The sequence below is a fragment of the Aotus nancymaae genome, unplaced genomic scaffold (assembly GCF_030222135.1).
Source record: "Aotus nancymaae isolate 86718 unplaced genomic scaffold, 86718_ANA_hifiasm-v0.15.2.pri h1tg000033l, whole genome shotgun sequence".
Classification (NCBI taxonomy): domain Eukaryota; kingdom Metazoa; phylum Chordata; class Mammalia; order Primates; family Aotidae; genus Aotus; species Aotus nancymaae.
The window spans coordinates 16774345-16795829 of NW_026988447.1; the positions used below are offsets into that span (position 1 = coordinate 16774345).

Sequence of the window (21485 nt, forward strand, 5' to 3'; positions counted from 1 at the left end):
CATGTCTAATTTGTTTTTAATTGAAAAGAAATATTTCATGTGATATACCAAGATAAGTTTAGATTATAAATATTTAGTGTGGTTAAGTTTTGATAGTTATACTAACTTGAACTAGTTTTCTATCTAACCTCAATAATGCTACTTAAAATCTTCGTGAAATCTAAATGGCGCAATTTCTGATTTGACAATGTAAGTAAAAGTTTCTGTATATAATGAAAATAAAGTCTAAATAATGTTTACCTTTGACCTGTATATTTAATATGTGATCTTTCTGCTGTTACCTATTTCATCCATGTGGAATTTTGAGTTTTGTCTGGATTATGTAATAAAAATCCCTTCCCATTGCAGTTTCAGATCAGACCAAATGGATTTGAGAAAAATAGTACTAATAAATACTTTTTTATTATTAATTTTTAAAAGACATTACTTTTTAGAGCAGTTTTGGGTTCACAGCAAAATTGAGCAAAAGGTAGAAATTTCCTATATTCCCCTTTCCCCTACACATGCATAGCCTTCTCTCGTCAACATTCTCCACCAGACTGGTGTGTGTGTTATAATCAATGAACCTACACTGGCACATCATCACCCAAAGTCCATAGTTTACATTAGGGTTCACTCTGGTGTTGTGTGTTCTGTGGGCTTAGACAAATGTATAATAGTGTGTCTTCATCATTATAGTTTCATACAGAGTAGTTTTACTGACCGAAAAATCCTTTGGGTGCCTTTACTTCCTCCCTCCATTCTCACTAACCCTAAAACACTCCTCTTTTTAACTTTCTCCATAGTTTTGCCTTTTGCAAAGTGTTATATGGTAGGAGTCATACAATATGTAACCTTTTCATATTAGTTTCTTTCTGTTAGTAATATACTTTTACATTTTCTCCATGTCTTTTCATGGCTTGATAGCTCTTTTTTTTTTTTAAGAACTGAATAATATTCCATTGTCTGATTGTACCACAGTTTATCCATTCACCTTCTGAAGGACATTTTGGAAGCTTCTAATTTTGGCATCTGAATAAAGCTGCTATAAATCTCCATGTACAAATTTCTAAGTGGTTATAAGTTTTCAACTCCCTTTGGTAAATACCAAAGAGTGAAATTACTGGATCTTATGGTAAGAGGAGGTTTAGTTTTGTTGGGAACCACCAAACTATCTTCCAATGAGGCTGTATCATTTTGGATTTCCACCAGCAATGAAGGAGGTTTCATTTATTCTTGTGCCACCTCCTTGCATTAGGTGATGTCAGTGTACTGGATTTTGGCCATTCTAATAGGTGTCTAGTGGTATCTAGTTTGAATTTGCCTTTCCCCAGTGATATGTGGAGAATCTTTGCTTATTTGCCATTTGTATATCTTCTCTGGTGAGATGTCAAAGTCTTTGTCCCTTTGGTTAATGTGATTGTTTGTCTTTGTTGAATTTTAAGAATTCTTTGTGTATTATACACAACAGTTCTTTATCTGATGTCTTTTACAAATAATTTTATCCCAGTTTGTGACTTGTTATTACAGATACATAGGAAAGTTGTTGACTTTGTATATTAACCTTGTATCTTGCAACCTTGCTATTTATTGCTTATTCCCGGATTTTTTTTGTAGATTATTTAAGATTGTCTATGTAGATCATCATGTCATCAGCAAAGACAGTTTTACTTTTTCTTTTTCAATTTTTATCCTTTTCTTGTCTTAACTGAATTAGCCAGGACTTCCAGTATGATGTTGAAAGATAGTGGTGAGAGGGGACATTCCTGCCTTTTTCCTGACAGTGGATACTTTAAAAAGTGAAATGACTAATCTAAAGATTTATATGTAGAATTTTAGTTCCTCTGTAATTACTTCTTTTTTTCTAGTAAGAAAAGCAGTTTTCTTCATTTTTTCCTTTAAGTTTCTGTTTTGAAGTTTTCTGTAAATTAAATGATTTAAATGAAAATTCACTTAACTTGAGGTCTTACTTTCCTTTCTAGTCTTGTATTATTTTAAATTTCTAGTTGGGTTGCCAAGAATGTTATGTTAGGTATAAGAGCTGAGGAGTGAACATATGCTTGTGTTGTTTGGCTGTGGCATCTCTTGAGGTATCACAATTCTTGCTGATCACTTGCTGTCCATTCACAAAGGTCACAGTTATGTTCTCTTCATCTTCTTAAATTCTAAGCTGCTTCTGCATCCTTCTGCGATAATTTTTTGAAACTTTTTAGGGCATCATCTATCTTGAAATTTGTCTCTGTTCTACTGTTCTTGTGCATTACTAGGTTTAGGGTAACTCTTTGAGTCTTATTATCTCTCTGTCCTGTGCTTGGGAGGTGAGATGTGGGACCCTCTGTACCAAAATTAAAAAAACATTTTGAGATTTCTGTTTATTTTCATCATTCTCCTACCTTTTGAAAAGAGAGGAAGGTATGGCACATGCCCTTCTCTCAGGAATATAATCTTTTGTGGAATTTGCTTGCTTCCCTTTGGACTACCTGGTTTCATTTCATTTTGATGGAAAGAAAATGGTTTTAAATTAAATTCATATTTCTGTTTTTTATTGGTTTGGTTTACCTCATTGGAAAAAAATTAGTATCTCTATTTTATAGTTTCAGTAAAATATGAATTCAGTATGAATTTTGAGAGATAATTTATTGTATAATGATGTCATGAATTTCTAAATGTTAGTAAATTTTAGAATAATAAATTGTTATACCTAGAATAAACTTTTAAAAGGGAATGTGTAAGACCTGCAGTTGTAGCGTGATCTGCCTAAGGATACATTCTGTTAGTATCAGAATGAGAACATGGATTTTATGACTTTGTTTCTTGTTCATTCCTCAAAAATACATTACTTTTTCTTCTCTGCTGGTTCTAGCCAATGACTGTCCTCCAATGTCTTACTGATTTTCTATTTAATTTTTATTCTACTGTATATGTTCTGTTTGTACGATATACTAACACTATTCATAAAATGTAATCCTTTGCCAAAATCATGACATGTGATTGTTTAAGTCTCAAGAACCACCTTGTTTTTTTTCAAAACACAAAAGAAGGTAGTACAAAAGCGGACATAGGAAAGATAAAATAGAAGAGAAAGGATGAGACTAAAAAGGAAAAGAATTTGGAGTGGAACAGAATAGTCATTAGGGTGAAATTGCATGGAATTTGAAAATCTTAGAGTTATTACACTCAGAAAATATGAATCTGGCTTTAAATGTTAAGAAATATAAATATTATGTATGTGTTTTCAGTTCTTTAAAAACAAATCTCTGTGTTTATATTTATATGTGTGTGTGTGTGTATGTGTTTACCATACACACTTAAGTGCATTCACTAGTATTTTTCAAATCTAGATATATTTTAATTCATGTAGGCCTTTCCTTATTGTATTAATGCTTGTTGTATTAATGCTTATATATATAGTTATAAGGATTAAAGTATTCATTTGTACATCCTCTTGATTCCTGGGTTTTTTAATAGATAGCTTTCTAGTGGATAGAGTTTAATGGATAAATTTCAAATGGATCAAGAATATATTTAATAGATTTATACTAGATATTACTAATTCATGGGACAATGAATTATAGTTTTCTAACTCAAAACTGGTTTAGTCCAATTCACTGATCTTTCTAATCTCATTTTCAATTGCTGGTCATCAATTTTTATGGTAAACTATGCTGCTTTCTTAGGGTTATTGAACTACTTAATTCTCTCTTCATTTTGGATGATACACCTTAAAAAAAATTGAAAAACAAAAAGCCAAAATCAAAACATCTATTTGTTCTTGGTTTTCTTTGTCACCTTCTTTCCCAACTTTCCAACTATTTCAGTTACATTAGTATATACTGTTATAGAACGAAAGGGCAAGATAAATATAGATAGGCTCATTTAATTTACACAGAATCATATTGTTGCTAACTTGCTTAGTATCAGTATACTATTCAGTATCACCTATTAATATGGCTTAACAGAACTTATAAGAGTTAAGGTATGAAATTGACATGGGTGATATTTTTCATTATTGTTGTTTTAAAAGAAGTAACCTACTCAGTGACATTTCTTCAGCTATTTTTGTTTTTTTATTTTAGGAGTGGCAAAATTCTATTCAGAAGAATGCAGGCCTTGCTTTCATCGAACTTGTCAATGAAGGAAGGTAATTTATTTTAATCCATTTTGTATTTTTCTTTAAAATTTTGTGTTTTTTCCTTAGGCACTGATATTTTTTGGTCTCTGTATTTACTGTTTGTTCAGTCAGTAATGTAGTGGAGCGCTGATATATCAGTTATGTATATGTTAATATTTAATCATTCTGTAATTTTTTTTTAGATACATGCTTACTGATACAGTTCTGATTTTTATTTTTTAATAAGTTTGGGAAAAGTAAACTGATAAATCTATTTGCAGGTATAAGGAAAAGCCATACTTATTTGGACTCCCTATAAAGTTCTTTTATGTGTATAGAACCATTAATTAGAATTAGATGTCTATATTATTTTTTTTATATCACAGGCTGACCATAAGAGGAGGGGGAACAAGTTTTACAATGTGATGTGGTAAGAAGGGTGATAGAGGAAATAGGTAGGTATGTTTTTCATTTAAAGAGCAGAAACAGAAGAATTCAAGGAAAGAAAATTTAGTGGTGGGTAAGAGAAGGGAAGAAAGCGCAGAGGTGAAAAGAGAGATAAAAGGGAGAAAACAAATGTAAAAGAGTGAAAGAATTAAAAGGTACAAAGAAATTGAGGAAATGATTAGTGGACCACTTTTCGTCTGATTTGTAGTAGCTGATTCTGCATTAACGGAACTGAAGACCTGGAGTATAGATAAAAAGCTGTCACTGACTCCCCTTGCAGACAGTATTCTGAACAAACTTATTGTTTCAGCAATGTTCGTTTAGTGATTTGGGTAATGTTGTTGGAAGATTGACCCTATCGATCCTTTGGTAACTATGTGAACTTGCATCTAGGAATCCAGGCTTGCTCTCTATCTCTCATAAATATTCTAGAAAAGGGAGAAAAGAGTATTTGTAACTTTATTTGATCTTAAATACTACTAAAATCCTTTCCCTCAGAAATAATTACAGGTGCTCACAGACCAGTAACCTGCAATTATAATACTTAATGTTAAATTCTGTGATAGAAATATGTAAGTACGGGGTGCTAAGAAAGCACTAAGGGGTGTACTAAGGTATTATGGAGTACTAAGAAAAAGAGAGAGTCCTCAACTGAGTATGGAAGAATCAGATAAAACTTAACCAGGAAACATGACTCTTGAGATGCATTTCAAGGGTCAGTATGATTTCATATAAACATTAGTAATTTGGAGGTTATGGAAAAATTGGAGGGTGTTTGTATGAAAATCATTCCAAAGGGAACAGAATATTAGAAGGCATTGTAATGTGGGAAGGTATATAGGGAGGGGGTGTGTGTGTGTGTGTGTGTGTGTGTGTGTGTTGGAGAGGTGTTGTTGGGATTGGGCATCTAGATCTTTCAAGGGAGTGGGAACCCTTGGAAAATTTTAAACAAAAGAGAGTCATTATGATATTTGGGGCTTGGAAAGATAACTGGCAGAAGTTTTTAGGATAGGTTAAAGAAGGGAAGACCTGATTGAAAATGAAGAACAATTGCAAGGTTACTACAATGATCTGTATGAAACATAGAGCTAAGTTTTCATGTAGAGTGTGGCAAGTAGTAGGTGATCAATAAAAACTGATACAGATTTATAGCCATAAGAACTAATTCGTTAGGGCAGTGAATGAATTAATGACTAATTCTTTACTCTTCCTTTCAGTAAACATTTCAAAGTGTTTATTTATTGAAAAATAGCTTTTGGCTGATTTCAACACTGAGGTATTGGTTTTGGAGTTTATATATAGATATGATTCATGAGATATATATATATATATATCATTCAATATATGATATTGAAGTTTATATATAGAAAAAGAGGTGGCTAGAGCTGTTGATTAAATACACAAATATTCTACTTAATGCAAAATACCCATAAACAGATTTTCTATAATTTTTAGGGTTTATTGAAGTATAATTTCTGGGCTTTGTTTTAAAGAAAAATTTATATGAGGTGATTTTGGTTATTGTAGACTCTGCTAAGTATAACTACTCTTATGTATGTTACTGTTACATTTAATAGGTGAGGCAACATAGACTTATGATTAAGAGCATTGGCTTTGAAGATAGCCCTAGGTTCAGATTTCAGCTTTGATACTTGGCAAGTACTTTTACTTTTTGAGCTTCAATTCCTCATCTATTTATTATATACTGACTATGTCCCAGGAATTGTTCTGGGTACTGAGGATACAGCAATAAATAAAATAGATAAAGATTCTTTTTTTGTGGGTTGTATATTCAAATAGGCATTGACTGATTATGAACAATAAAATAAGTAGGTTATATAATATGTGAATAATATATAATATTGTTCAGTACTATGGGAAAAGAAAATGTGGAGCAGGTGAGGGGAATGAAATTTTTGAAGTAAGGGGAAAAGGTTGGTATGGTTTGCAGTTTAAATAGAGTGATAGGATTAGGGCTCATTGAGAAAGTAACAGTGGAGCAAGCACTTGAAGCACACAGGAGTCAGTTATAGGGGCATGTATATAAAAGCATTCCAAGCCTCAGGAATAGCCAGTGTACAAGTGTGAGTTTCCCTGGTGTATTTGAGGAATGAGGCCAATATAGAAAGAAAAGAGTGATTAAAGTAGAATGAAATAGGAAGTAAGGTTGGAGAGATAACATAGGGCAAGATTTTGTGTAGAGGCTTTGTAATTTATTTTGTGGGAGATGACAGCCATTGCATGATTTTGAGAAGAGGAAGGCATCTCCCTTACAGATTAAAAAGATTGCTCTTGAACAGGTGCAGTAGCTCACACCTGTAATTCTAGCACTTTAGGAAGCTGAAGTGGATGACTTGCTTGAGCCCAGGAGTTCAAAACCAGCCTGGCAACATGGTGAAACCCTGTCTACAAAAAATGCAAACAACTACTCAGAAAGCTGTGAGGTGGGAGGATCGCTTGAGTCTAGGAGGACGAGGCTGCAAGGACCTGTGGTTGTGCTACTACTATGTAGCCTGGGAGATAGAGCAAGATCCTGTCTGGAGGAAAAAATTACTATGACTGATGCATGTGGGAAGTTAAGGATAGAAGTGAAGAGATCAGCCAGATGTGGTAGGTTGTGTTTTTAATTCCAGCACTTTGAGAGGCTGAGGGGAGGATCATTTGAGCCCAAGGATTTGACACCAGCCTGGGCAACATAGTGAGACCCTGTCTCTATAGAAAATAAAAAGAATTAGTTGGGTGTGGTGGCATGCACCTGTGGTCCCAGCTACATGGGAGCAGAGGCAGGAGGATCACTCGAGCTGGGGAGGTCAAGGCTGCAGTGAACCGTGTTCATGCCACTTCACTCCATCATTGGCAGTAGAGTGAGACCTTGTCTCAAAAAAAAAAAAAAGTAAATAAAGACAAAGAGATCAATTGGGGGCTATTGTATAATTGTGGTTAAACATGATAGTGACTGGGACAAGGTTGCTAGCAGTAGAGGAGGTAAGAAATGGTAGGATTACGGACTTATTTTGAAGATAAGACCTGATGGAATATCCTAATGGCTTGGATGTGGGTCTTGAGACAAAGCCAGGCATTACTCTTAAAATTTTTGCCCTTGTAAGTAGAGATACCAAATGCTTTTGTTTTGCATTATCATTCAAAGATCTTTATATAGCAGACAGCTTTGGAATATATAAATAGTGTCTCTATTTGGAACAAAGCAGTATTGTTTACTGTCTAGTATAATAATGATAATGTCTCTCTCTGAGCCAAAGACCAACAGACCTACTGGCCATCATAAAAGACTGAAGTGCCCTAAGCTCAGAGTTCCTCTCTTGTAACACACTTTACTGCATATACAGGTGTCTCCTGGACCTGTGTAACTCTGGGAACTGAGACTTGGAGGTACTGGCACAAATGCTAATACTCTGGCTATTGCTATTGCTGAAAATTTGGTGAAACAATTGTTTCAATAATTTACTTATTTCTATATCATCTGTTACCATTTTCACAGTACCTGCTCTCTGATTTCTTACATTTGCTTTTCTTATTCTGTGTAGATTTTTTAGCTTCCCATAGTTAGCAACTGTCTTCTTTACTTCAGTTCTTAGCCTATAGAGAACACTCAGCCTTTATCTTTTAAGTAAGTGTTTGAACAGTGATGGAAACTGAGATTCATTAGTGAAATAGTGCAGGTAAAATTGGAAATTTTCGTTCTCTATTTACATACAGTATAGAATATATTTTAAAGGAAAATTTTAGTGGGTTATTTTTCTAAATCAGTGGATTTGGTTTTCCTTTTATAAATAATTAGTGCTTGAGGTTAAATGAGTTTTCATAGGAATATATGTGTTTTTGAAATAGTTTGGAGTGTTTGACTACTAGACTTAATCCCAGGGGCAGGAAGAATAATAATAATGATTTTTCTTTTTACTGCAAAGACTAACCTTTTTTTCTTCTTATTATGTAAGTCTGACCTGCCTTGACCTCATTTATAGAGTAGCTGCTATAAATTTTGCCCTTGATTAATGTTTTATTAGTGTAAATAACATGAAGACCTTTATAGACAGACACTACAGCATAAGGTCTAACAGACTTGAAGAGTATCATTAGCAAATCAATTACTAAGTTCAGACATAAATAATTGTTGTTTGGTAGAAGCTGCTGATGTTATTCTAGGCAGCTGCTCTATGAGATGTTACTCTGTGAATTTGTAATGATTTGCTGATGGTCTCTTTAACTTACATTTGCTTAATAAGATATTTTATAAATGCATGTTTTGGTAATTTTGTGTTCAGTTATTGGTATTTTTTATGTAAACAACACTCCATTTTAAACAAATTTATTTTATATAGCTAGAATAATTGATAATCACGGACATAATCAAATGTTACAAGCTTTGATGACTTCTAAGAGAAAAAGATACATATAATAAAATATTTCAGTTAAAAAATTAAATTTTCACATATTATGAGCAGGAATATTGTTATTCCTGAATGATAATTTTGTTTATGAGCATTTTATGATATGTTGAATCATTATCACCACCTCCGTTTGCTTTTTAAATATGCAAGTAATAGATCTAAAATAGTTTTCTTATTCTTGAAAGGCACAACTTTCTTTAAACTAACAGTTTTAAATAACTTAAAGAATGTTAAAGCCAACTTTTAAAGTCTCTGTGATGGTGTAGCACCACATCAATAGAAAATAATATATAGTTATTACTCATGCCTTTGACTCTCTTGAATGAAATCTGAGGGTTCAGTGTTATACTGAATTTCTATGTGGTGTAGGTTACATTGTTATGTATATTGGACCTAAATTGATTTATTTGTGTATTTGATTTGGCTTTATCTTAGTTATTTTTTCTTCGCCTTACAAATGTATTTAATTGAAACTGAATTGAATTGAAACATATATTTGAGTTCATAACACTGTTGCTTACATTTTTCTTAATTATTCACCAATGAATCTTGTACGGTTTTTCTTCCTTGGATAAATAAAGGGCTTCAAGTTCATATTTTGCCTTTTATTCTTATATTCTTAGAGGTTTTGATGATATTATTTGCAAAAAAATTTAGTGTCTCAGTATTGATGTTAATTTTGCTGGCAGAAATAGATCAGGCTGCTAGGTTGCCTCCTTTCTTCTCGCCAGCTTGCTTGTGATCCTTCCGAATATTTTTTAGAGCATTTAATCTCCTGATATTGTTCTAGGTAGCTGTGATCAAGGCAGCTGCTCTGAGACATTATTCTGTGAAATTTGTAATGATTTGTTGGTGGTCTCTTATCTTATGACTTGTGTCTGTTAGAGAGAATGATGCATATTTTAAGTATTTAGGTGGTATTCTTTTTGTTCTTACTCTCTAGAATTTTGAAAAATCAGTGCAAATTCTCTACTAGAGTTTCCTTTCCCTTTTTTTTTTTTTTTTTTTTTGGAGATAGAATCTCACACTGTTACCAAGGCTGGAGTGCAGTGGTGCGATCTCAACTCACTTCAGCCTTGACCTCCGTAGCTCAAGTGATCCTCCCACCTCAGCCTCCTAAGTATCTGGGACTGCTATTGAGGACAACACACTTGGCTAATTTTAAATTTTTTTTTTTTCTGTAGAGATGAGGTTTTGCCATGTAGCCCAGGGCAGTCCCTGCACTCCTAGGCTCAAGTCATTCAGCCTCCCAAAGTGCTGGGATTATAGGCATGAGCCACTGTGCCTGGCCTCCTTTAATTCTTGTTTCTAATTTTATTAATGTTTCTATTAGTTTCTCCTCATTGTCTTTATTTCATTTATATTTTAAATTAAAAAAACAGGCATAGTTTTATTGGCTAATTTTTGAAATCTTTGATAGTAAAAATCAGGGAACTAATAGGCTATGAAACCTAGTTAAACGATACAATATTTGGTAAAAAATTTAAGATTTAAACTCTCATCTTGAATCTTGCAATTTGCTGAATATGTAAATAATTAAAATAACCTATAATTATAGCATTGTGTTTAATTTAATAAAAACACATTTTGAGAACTTTCATAGCCTCCTACAACTTTACTTTTTTTTTTATTATGCCCTTCTCCAGATTGTAACAACTTAACTTTTAAATGTGCCACTATGATTCTTCTTTTTTCCCCATCCTTGGAAAGCACAGAAAGGGCAGATTATCTCACATTCTGTTGGGCACGTTACTTAATCATCCTCTAGGGACAGTCAGTGTCTGCTTATTACAGCAGTAACTCAGGCTTGTATCCAAATATATAAATAGCCCACATAAAGGACATAATGCTTTGAATACTAATACACTGGTCTGTCTGAAAAATTCATCTGCTTAGGTTGTGTGTCTTCTTTCTGAGCATTCATTTAGCAGCTCCAGCCTTTTTCTTCACCTCTCTAAATAGCATGATTATTAATAATGTTGGTGGAATGAGAATAATGACTAGAAGTGAAGGTACAGAGGGAAAAAGGTGAGAGACCAGATAACATTTCATTTGGACCTGTTGCCCATAAGTATTTTGGATCTGGGTTATCCTCTGACAAAAACACTAAAGTATTTATTGCACGTAAGTAACAGTATGGCTAGAATATGTTCTTATCTCTTATCAGTGGAAGACAAAATTTGAATTGAGGTAGAGATTATCACTTGGAAACCGTTGAGTGTTACTTAAAGAGCCATATGCTTTTTCTGGTTTTAGTTTTAAAATTATATATGTAGGAAGATGCTTTATAGAAAAACTCCAATTAAATTTTTTTACTATAATTTTTTTTTCTTTTAAGAGATAAGTTCTTACCTTGTCACCCAGTCTCAAGTGATCTTTCTACCTTGGTCTCCTAAGTTGGTAGGATTACAGGCGTGAGTCACTGTGCTCTGCTTAATTACATTTGTAAATAGTTGTTTGGAAATGATGCTATTTTGAGGGTAGAGTAAGAGATCAACTATAGATTAGTTAAGCAGAGACTTTATCTCTCTTTTTTTCTTTTGAGATGTAGTCTTGCTGTGTTACCCAGGCTACAACCTCTTAACTCTTGGGCTCATATCTTTATCTCTGTTTACTTAAATCCTGGATTGTATTTGTATAGAAGTTTTTCTGAGTGATTTAAAATGAAGTACATGCTTTCAAAGATTAGATTATTTAAATTAATGTTTATCATTTTGTAAAGGTTTAATAGCTTATCAAAGATTAGAATTTTCTCTCCTTAATTAGGATAAGCATATGTTTCTTCTTTTATTTGTGTGTTTTGGTTTAAAGTACTATATGGTCAGATTATTTTTTATTTTTAATTTTATAGCTTGATCTCTGCTCATTACTATATTCCTTTAACAGATTTTGAATATGGAGGCTTGTTTTGTGCACTTTATATGGGATTTTATATTTATATGATTTTTCAATGTTTACATATTTTTTTTAGAATGGAGTCTCAACTCTGTTGCCCAGGCTGTGCAGTAGCACTGTCATGACTCACTGCAGCCTTGACCTCCCTGGCTCAGGTGATCCTCCCACCTCAGCCTCCCGAGTCCCTGGGACTACAGGTGCTTGCCACCACATCACAGATAATTTTTATATTTTTTGTAGAGTTGGGTTTTGCCATGTTGTCCAGGCTGGTCTTGAACTCCTGCTGAAGTGATCCTCCCACCTTGGGCTCCCAAAGTAATGGGATTACAGGCGTGAGCCACCACGCTGGTCTGTGGCTACTTTTTAAGCTTGTTTTGTTCTGATTTATGTAAAAACATGGTGCTGCATTTGAATTGTGCTTTTTTACCCCCTAAAAATAGTAAATTCTACTAGATATCAGAGTTTTAAATGTTTGGCTATATAGGATTTGCCGTTTGACCTTTTTTACCAAGACTAAATGCATATGACTTTTGTGAAAGATGACTTGGATACAGCATGCCTGTAGAATATGCTTATGTTTGTGTAAATGTTTCATAGCCTACTACAACAGCTTATATGTAAGTAGGATTATTTATTAAATTAAATAAAAATGATTATAGAAAAAGGGATATGAATTAGGGATAGGTGAAAAAAAGGAACTTTTATAACCTTTGAGAAGAGTAAAATAAAAATAAAATGAAAATAGAGTCATTCACCTTATTCAGCAAATATTAATACACATCAGCCATGTGCTGGTCCATGTTCTTGGCTCTGAGAATTTAGCAGTGGTCAGAATAGACATGCCTGCCCTAATAGGGTTCATTTTAATTGGTAAAGTTAGACAATAAAGAAATTAAAAAGTGGATAGTATGTTCAGAAGTTAAGTGATATGAGAAGTTAAAACAAGGAAGGGAGGAGAATAGGTACGATTGGATACAGAGGACATTGCAGTGTTAAATAAGGGTGATCAGGGTGGAATCTGAAAGGATGAATTTCTATGAAATGCTAAGGAAATGCCACTGATAATGAAGAGACAAAGGCAGTTATAAGAAGATAGAAGGTGGGGATATTGTGCATCAGAAAAATCTGCTAAATTCTAAGTAAACTGAATTCCAGGTACAGAGTCAGGAGAGCCATTTCTCTGTATTTTTGCTTTTCTGCACATAACTATCTTCTCTCTCTTTTTATTTGCACATTCTTGAGAATAGATTCTTTCATAGTCCTAAGAAATTATTTTATCTAAAATAATGAGATAAAAGCTTGCAGCCTGGTCCTTTTGCTTCCATTCTAGCCTCTGTAATACCAGGAGTTGTTTTAAAATGCTCAACTAGGGATAATCATGCAAAATAAGTTTCAAAAAACAGTTTGATGTCAAGATGTAACATTTATATTAAATTACTAAGCTGTTATATTTTCAGGATGAAATAACTTTATGAAGTATTTGCTATCTTCATTTAAACTGTAGTAAAGCATATGGATACCTTTTGGTCTCCCTGATCAAGGATATTGCCTTCTAGAAAAAGTGGCTACCACCTGGGCTGAATCTCAACCAAGAAAGATCTAGACTGTCCTTTAAAAATTTTTGAAAATATTTAAATGTAATTTTTTCAGTCACCAACAAAATCTATTCTTTCTAAGGTTTCAGGCATGTGTATTCAGTGATGTTAGAACCTTTACAGCCTTTATTCAAAGTTGTTACTGAGAGCTTTAACTGAGAAAGGTGAAGAGAGATAACAATTTAGAGATTTTTGTGATACTGAATTATTGAATGTGCTGGGTGAGAAACAGAGAGATAGATGTCTGCAAGGAGGCAGGTACATGGAGAGTTAGGCAATAATTCTTCACTATAAGAATAAAGGCTATATTAATTTGTGGAGATGATATTTTGAAAAGTGAGGCTTTAGTAGTTCTCATATTACTGAAGAAAGTCTTTGGAAGCAATTTATCCCCTTCTCAATTTTGTTTTGTGACTATTCTCTGTAGCTAATTCTAAAGAAATTACTATGTTGGAAGGATTGCCAATTCAGGAACATTATTTCCACATTCTCAATTATTAGGGTGTAGAAAAGCGGTAACTTTCCTTTCCCATCAGTGGTCATGTTTAGTAGTGAAAATGACAGTTGCCGCTAATGGGGGTCACAGAAAGCCCAGGAAACAGAGCAATAATATTGGAAAACTCTTGGTGAAAATGTATATGTGCTTACCCAAGGTCTAGACTAGTATAATCAGATGTGGACAATGGGCTGTAATGTAGTTATGGGAGATGGTTGTCATCATTACCATTATTTATTGAGCCTCTAGTATGAATCTTTTCTAGTTGGTCACTTGATAGGGCTGTTTGTTTCCTAAGGCTGACACAAACATTTTTTTCTTCCTTCTTGCACTGTAGGTATAAATTATACATAGTTTTTTCTTCATAATATTAAAGTATGTGAATCATTTTATGCTCTGCATTTAGACATTTAATCTACAGTAAACTCAACATTTTGGGGCTGCTTATAATAATTAAAACTTTAATTTACCTTTAATTCTTTGTTTGAAAGAGTAGTTTACACAGCTGTTGGATAAAATTGCTGTTGCTAAATATTGTATAATTTGCATATTTAGGAAAATAAGCATGTAGATAAGAAAAATTGACCCCTTAGAATAGCAAAAAAATCATTTCAATATCTTACTAGTTTAATTTTTGAAGTCATTTTAAAATTTTTATTAATGAAAGGACAAATCATATTGTGTATATATTTAAAATAAAATGAGAGGTATGTAGTCAGTACCTTCCCAGATACTTTGATTTTAAAACATTCTGTAAATCATGAAGGAAAAGATATATATGTTCCCCTTCTTCTCTGAAAGTATTATTAAATACTTTACATATATCTCAATCACTTTTTATAATATTATTTTAAATAAGTAAGGTTAGATGGTAGTAATCTTGTATTATGCAGTGAAAATATTTCAAACTTAAATTTATGATACAGTTAAGTCTAATGTAAAAGCTCCAGGGTTTTGCTGTTAATTGCTTAGATAAATTTAGATGTTTGGAATATTTAGTTTGAAGTATTTCCACAAACTGTCCACTCAACAAGTAATAAGGGAGTTTAGCCTACCTGAACAGTACCTCTTAGATGCTATGTTCATTTAAATAAAAAGACGCAAAATTTTTTTTTAGTCTTTTTTTCTTTTTAGATTTTTTCTTTTCCCTTTTCTGCTTCCTTAATCAGTTCTAGTTAAGGAAGCACATTTTTTGGGAGAATAGAGTAATATACATAGAATTCTAATATAATTTTTATAAGATATTCTATAAACAAGTATAATATATGCTATACTTACAATAATCATTAGGCATAAGACTGACATAAAATAAGCTGAACATTGTGGTTCACTCCTGTATTCCCTGCACTTTGGGAGACCAAGGTGGGAGGATTGCTTGAGCCCAGGAGTTCACAACCAGCCTGAGCAACATAGTGTGATCCTCCTGTCTCTTTAAAAAAAACTAGCTGGACTTGGTAGTGTGGGAGTTTGAGATAGGAGGGTCACTTGAGGCCAGGATTTCCAAGATCAGCCTGGGCAACATAGCAAGACCCTTGTCTCTACAAAAACAACTTTAAAAAGAAAGATTGACATAAAATAAAGGTCTTTGTAGGATAGAATTGCAGAGTATTCCTTAGCGGGAAAGATGATTGAAATGGGTCTGAAGGAATTAAGGTTTTGGATATAAGGAAAGGACAAAAAAGTTGATTGGGAGTGGTTTATGGCACTCATTTTCTACCGTTCATTCAGTATCTATTTATTGATTATAATCTGTGTGCCAGGTACTATTCTAGAATCTGAAGATATAATTGTGAATAAGTCTATGCTGTCATAGAGGAGAGAACAAATAATAAACAAGTAAACAAAAAATAAGAAAATTCAGATAGTAAGAAATGCTTGGAAAAAAACAAAGCAGGGTAATGTTATGAGAGTAAGCATACTGGCTTATAGGGAGTATGGAGTGTTTAGAAAAATCTTGTGAAGGGGAGACACTTAGTTTGAATGAAGAGAAATAGCTAACCCTTTGAGATGTATGTCATGACATTTTAAGGTGAGAAAACAGCAAGAGCAAAGGCCTTAAGGAGTGAATAGTATTTGTATATTATTTAAACAAATTGAAGGCCAGAGTGGTTGGAAGAAAATCAGCAAGAAAGAGAGAGTAAGGCTTGGAAATGTCAAGGGAAGTATTTAATACTGAGATCATAGAGGACCCTATAACCTATGCTAAAAATTTTGGATTAAATCATATTCAGTAAGAATACATTGCAGAGTTTTTAATAGAGGGGTGGCATGATATAACTTACAGATTTTTTTTTGTTGTTGTTTATTTGTTTGTTTTGTTTTTGAGACAGGGTCTCTCTGTTATACAGGCTGGAGTGCAGTGGCTTATTGCAGCCACATACTCCTGGCTTACGTGATTCTCCCACCTCAGCCTCCTGAGTAGCTGGAATCATAGGTACATGCCACCATGTCCAGCTAATTTTTTTTTCTTTTTGGTAGACATGGGGTCTTGCTATGTTGTCCAGGATGGTCTTGAGCTCCTGCACTCAAGCAGCCCTTCTGCCTTAGCCTCCCAAAGTGCAGGAATTATAGGCATGAGCCACTAGGGTTGTCTTTTTCATTCTGTTGATTTTGTCCTTTCATGCACAGAAGGTTGTTGTTGTTGTTGTTGTTTTTCCTTTTTCTTTTAAAAAATAGGGAGTCTCACTGTGTTTCCCAGGCTGGTCTCAAATTCCTGAGCTCAAGTGATCCTCCTGCTTTAGCATCCCAAAGTGCTGGGATTATAAGTGTGAGCCAAATCACCTGACCCAGAAGTTTTGATGTGGTCCATTTTATCTATTTTTTCTGTTATTGCCAGTGCTTTTGGTATTACATCTAGAAATCATTGCCAAATTCAGGATCATGAAACTTTTCCTTATGTTTTCTTCTAGGAGCTTTATAGTTATAACTCTTACATTTAGGTCTTTGATCCATTTTGAGGTAATTTTGATATGATTTAAGGTAAGTGCTTTAGTCTCTGTATGCTGCTATAAAAAATACCTGAGACTGGGTAATTGATAAATAATAGCAATTTATTTCTCGTGGTTTTAGAGGCTTAGAAGTCCAAGATTAAGACACTGGCAGGTTTTAGTGTGTGATGAGGGCTGGGTCTCTGCTTCTAAGATGGAACTTTGAGCACTGTGTCTTCATATGGTGGAAGCTGAAAGGGCAGAAGAGGCTAAACATTGTGTGAAGACTGTTCAGGACCTTAATTCCATTTACTAGGGAGGAGCCCTCATGACCTAATGACTACATTAGGTCATTAAGTCTATAGTACTCTTTAATACTATTGCACTGGAGATTAGGTTTCGATAATAATTTTGGAGAGGATACAAATATTCAAGCCATGGCAGCAAATATCCAATTTCATACTTTTGTCTGTTGATATCCAGCTTTCCTAACACCGTGACTTATATTCTTAGAAGGACGAATTGTGATAGGCTGCGTATGCAGGGCAAGAATGAAAGCAGATAAATCAGTGAAGATATTGCTGAAGTATTCTAGAAAAGAAGGGATGGTGACTTAGAATGATGTAGTAGCAATGGTGATGGAGAGAAGTAAACATATATGTGATATATTTAATAGTTAAAGCAGTAGAACTTACTTTCATGAATGGGATTTGGAGGTGAGGAAATGACAAAATCAAGGATTATTTCTTGAGTTTGAGTGGACTTTGGTGCTATTTATTGTGGTGGGACAAACTGAAGTAGTGATGGAGAAGAGGTATTATGGGCATGAGTAGGTAGAATCAAGAGTTCTGCTTTGGAATGTTGGATTTGAAATGCCCTGGTGGATATCCAAGTGAAGATTTTTAGTTAGGCAACTGGCTCTGTGACTCAGAAATACAGGAGACCAAGGGTAGGGTTAGAGATGTAAACATAGGAATTAGTTGTATATAGGTGAGATTAAAAGTCATAGAACTGGATGAAATAATTTAGAAGGAGAAAAGAATACACAGCTGACCTCTTGGACATTATGAGATTTATAGGTAGTGCAGCAGAGGATGTAGCAAAGGGGGCAGTGAAGAAGCTTGGAAGAAAACCAAGAAAGTGCTATATATTGTTGAAAAAGTTAAGAGAAGAAAATATTTTAAGAACCTTAAGAATCTTTTCACAGTTATCTTGCTATTTGTATATAGTCCTATAACTTTCCATATTAAATTGTGAACTCTTTGTGGACAGTGTTATGCATGTTTGTATTCCTTACGGGTAGCAGCTTAGACCTGACTGGCAGAAGTGGATAGTCAGAGAGTTTCTTTTCCTATAAGTACTGCTGGATCCATAGCAATGACCAGACACTATTCTATGCTTTGGTTATGTAAAGATAAATTATAACCTGTTGGTGCATTGTAAAATGGAAGACAGATTTGTAAATACATAATTGAAATTGTGTTATACAGAGAGATTCAAAGTAATAAGTACTAAAGAAGAGGCTTATGCCCTTTGGTAGGGGATTACTTCTGTGGAGGGAAAGCAGGTGTGGGATCACAAAAGGTTTTGTAGTGAACCTTTACTTTGGTTTAGCTTTGATAGTAGGTTAGATGGAATGTGAAGTGAGGTCATTCCTCGGACAGTAGGAACAGAGGCAAAGAGGTGTACAATAACAGGATGTAATGTTTGGGAAAGTAGTTCTTGGCCTAGAGTTCTTAGAGTGTGAAAGTTTAACAACAATGAGACTGATTTCGAGGCCCTGGAAAGGTGTTTAGTCTCTTTCGTAGATCATGGGAAGATGGCTGCTACCTCGTAAACTATACAGTGATGATCAGATCTTCATTTTAGGAAGATGACCCTGATGAAGAATTGGCAAGAATTGTAAGACTCATGGAAAGAAGTTGGATTGGAGGTTATTATAATAATCAAAACCATGATCCTGAGTGCCAGTGAGTTGCCAATGAAGGGCACTGGAAAATATTACAAAGAAAAACAACTTTTAAAGTTATTGCAGAGGTAGAATGGGCAGTACTTAGTCTGTTGGATCTGTAGGATGATGACGAAGGAAGATATGACTGATATTTCTAGTTTCAGTAACTGGATAAATAATGGTTATGTTAATGGGGTAGAGAGTGAAAGAATGAATGATCTCTGGATAAGGGTTTTTTTTTTTATTGCATTTTAGGTTTTGGGGTACATGTGAAAAACATGCAAGATTGTTGCATAGGTGCATACGTGGCAGTGTGATTTGCTGCCTTCCTCCCCTTCACCTATATCTGGCATTTCTCCCCATGCTATCTCTCCCCAGCTTCCCACCTCCCTCTGTCCCTCCCCTATTTCCCCCCAACAGACCCCAGTGTATAGTGCTCCCCTCCCTGTGTCCATGTGTTCTCATTGTTCAACACCCGCCTATGAGTGAGAACATGCGGTGTTTGATTTTCTGTTCTTGTGTCAGTTTGCTGAGAATGATGGTTTCCAGGTTCATCCATGTCCCTACAAAGGACACAAACTCATCGTTTTTGATGGCTGCATAATATTCCATGGTGTATATGTGCCACATTTTCCCTGTCCAGTCTATCATCGATGGGCATTTGGATTGGTTCCAGGTGTTTGCTATTGTAAACTGTGCTGCAATGAACATTCGTGTGCATGTGTCCTTATAGTAGCACGTTTTATAATCCTTTGGATATATACCCAGTAATGGGATTGCTGGGTCAAATGGAATTTCTGTTTCTAGGTCGATAAGGGACTATTTTGATAAATCATGGTACATTCCATCCACAGGAGTCACTTGAAGCTGTTTTGATTACATAATGGTATACAGTTAAGTAAAATATACAGGTAGTATAGTATGACTTCTTAAGTGTTCAAAAATGTTATTACAAAACATAAACATGTACATGTGTATGCACATAAATATTCTATATGTGTTTCATATATATGCACATAAATACTGTATATGTTTCTATAAATTTAGATAAATGTAAGGACAGGAAGCTAAACTACTGATGGTAGTGACATATTCTAAAAGTGAACAGGAAAGGGGGTTGGGAGCTTTCACTTACTGCTTTATTAATAAAGCGTTGCATGGTTTTTAAATACTGCATAACCAGAAAATGCATGAAACATCAACACAGAAAATTATTCATCTACCTATCTAAGTTTATATGTCAGTAAATGGACACCTTAAAAACTAAATGATAGGAAGGGATGTTTTGGTTCTCTTGAAAATATAACACACAAAATTTTTTCTCTTTATAACCTTGTTCATACTGTTTTCCGAAGTAGCTTTCTCTTTTTGTTGCTTTTGCCCTTTAAAGTTCAACTTCATGCTCTAACTTTCTATTGGAGCTTTCTTTTCATCTTTAGTAGATTATTATGATCTTTGCTTCTATAGAGATATGATCGCAAATGTATTCTTATGTTCTAATTTTACTTGTGTTGCTTATTTACAACAAATGTCCACAAATTTTGCAGCTTAAAACAACTTATGTTTACTATCCTATAGTTACTGTGAGTCAGAAGTCTGGATTCAGCTTAGCTGGATCTTCTGCTTAGGGTTTTACAAGTCTACAATAAAGGTGTTGATCAAACTGCATTCCTCTTTGGAACTTGGAGTCATTTTGCAAGCTCACATATTTCTTGGCGGAATTCAGTTTCATCCTGCTGTGGGACTGAGGTTCCCATTTTCTTGTTTACTGTTACTGAGAGGATGCTTTCAGCTCCTACAGGTTGTCCATACTGCCCTGTCTTATGGACTTCTCACACGTAGCCAGTTACTTCTTCTTCATGGGTGGCAGGAGAATCTCTCTAGTGTGCTAGGGCAGAGCTTTATTACATAACACAAGCACCAGAGTGATTATCCCATCACTATTGGCATGTAAAGCAGCCGAATTAAGGAATGATTATCCCATAATCTTTACCATATTCTGTTTGCTAGAAGGAAGTGCCAAATTCTGCCCAGGTTGAACTCAAGGGGCTGGGATCATATAAAGCCATGACTCACTGGAGGTCACATTAGGGTATATCCACGATAGCACTTACATTAATTTGAGTTTCAAGCTGGAAAAGACTCCAGTATATTATCTTTTTCCCCAACTAAAAATATAATGAAAGGTCATCTTTGGTGCTTAACCTAGTCTATAATGTAATATGTGTTGAACAGATGTTTGACAGTGTTTTAAAAAAGCAGAGGGACAAAAATGTTGAAAGATCAGAATTAGCACTCAGAAGATTTATTCAGTTATAATGTGGATTAAATGACAAAACCTTTATTTTTAGGCCATTGGCTATAAAACAGCATAAATTAAAGCTGAGAATATTATAAAGGAAATATTGACAAGATTTGTTGATTGATTAGTGGCCTGCAGGAAGGTTAGAGAAGAGGGAAGAGACTAGAATAACTTTGAGGTTGCTTGTTTGGGGACTAACAGGATAGTATGCCATTGACTAATCAATCCGATTAATGTTTGAGTGTACAAGGCAATATATTGATGTTAAATTCACAATGTGGTTTTAGGTCTCTAGAGGGAAACTAAGAAACCAAACCAGTATTTCACATCTGTACTCTTGAAAGCCCTTCCTTTCTCTATCTGTAGAATCAGA

At 34.3% G+C, this 21485-nt stretch overlaps 1 protein-coding gene across 3 annotated transcripts in view; it reads left to right on the top strand.

Annotated features, from left to right (window-relative positions):
• The window catches only part of LRBA (LPS responsive beige-like anchor protein), a 742045-nt gene that overhangs the window by 238269 nt on the left and 482291 nt on the right, over window positions 1-21485 (top strand). For all 3 annotated transcript variants that reach the window (XM_064383828.1, XM_064383829.1, XM_064383830.1), the window contains exon 35: window positions 4056-4120. In XM_064383828.1, the coding sequence (XP_064239898.1) occupies window positions 4056-4120 (65 nt within the window). The remainder of the gene's footprint in view (window positions 1-4055; window positions 4121-21485) is intronic.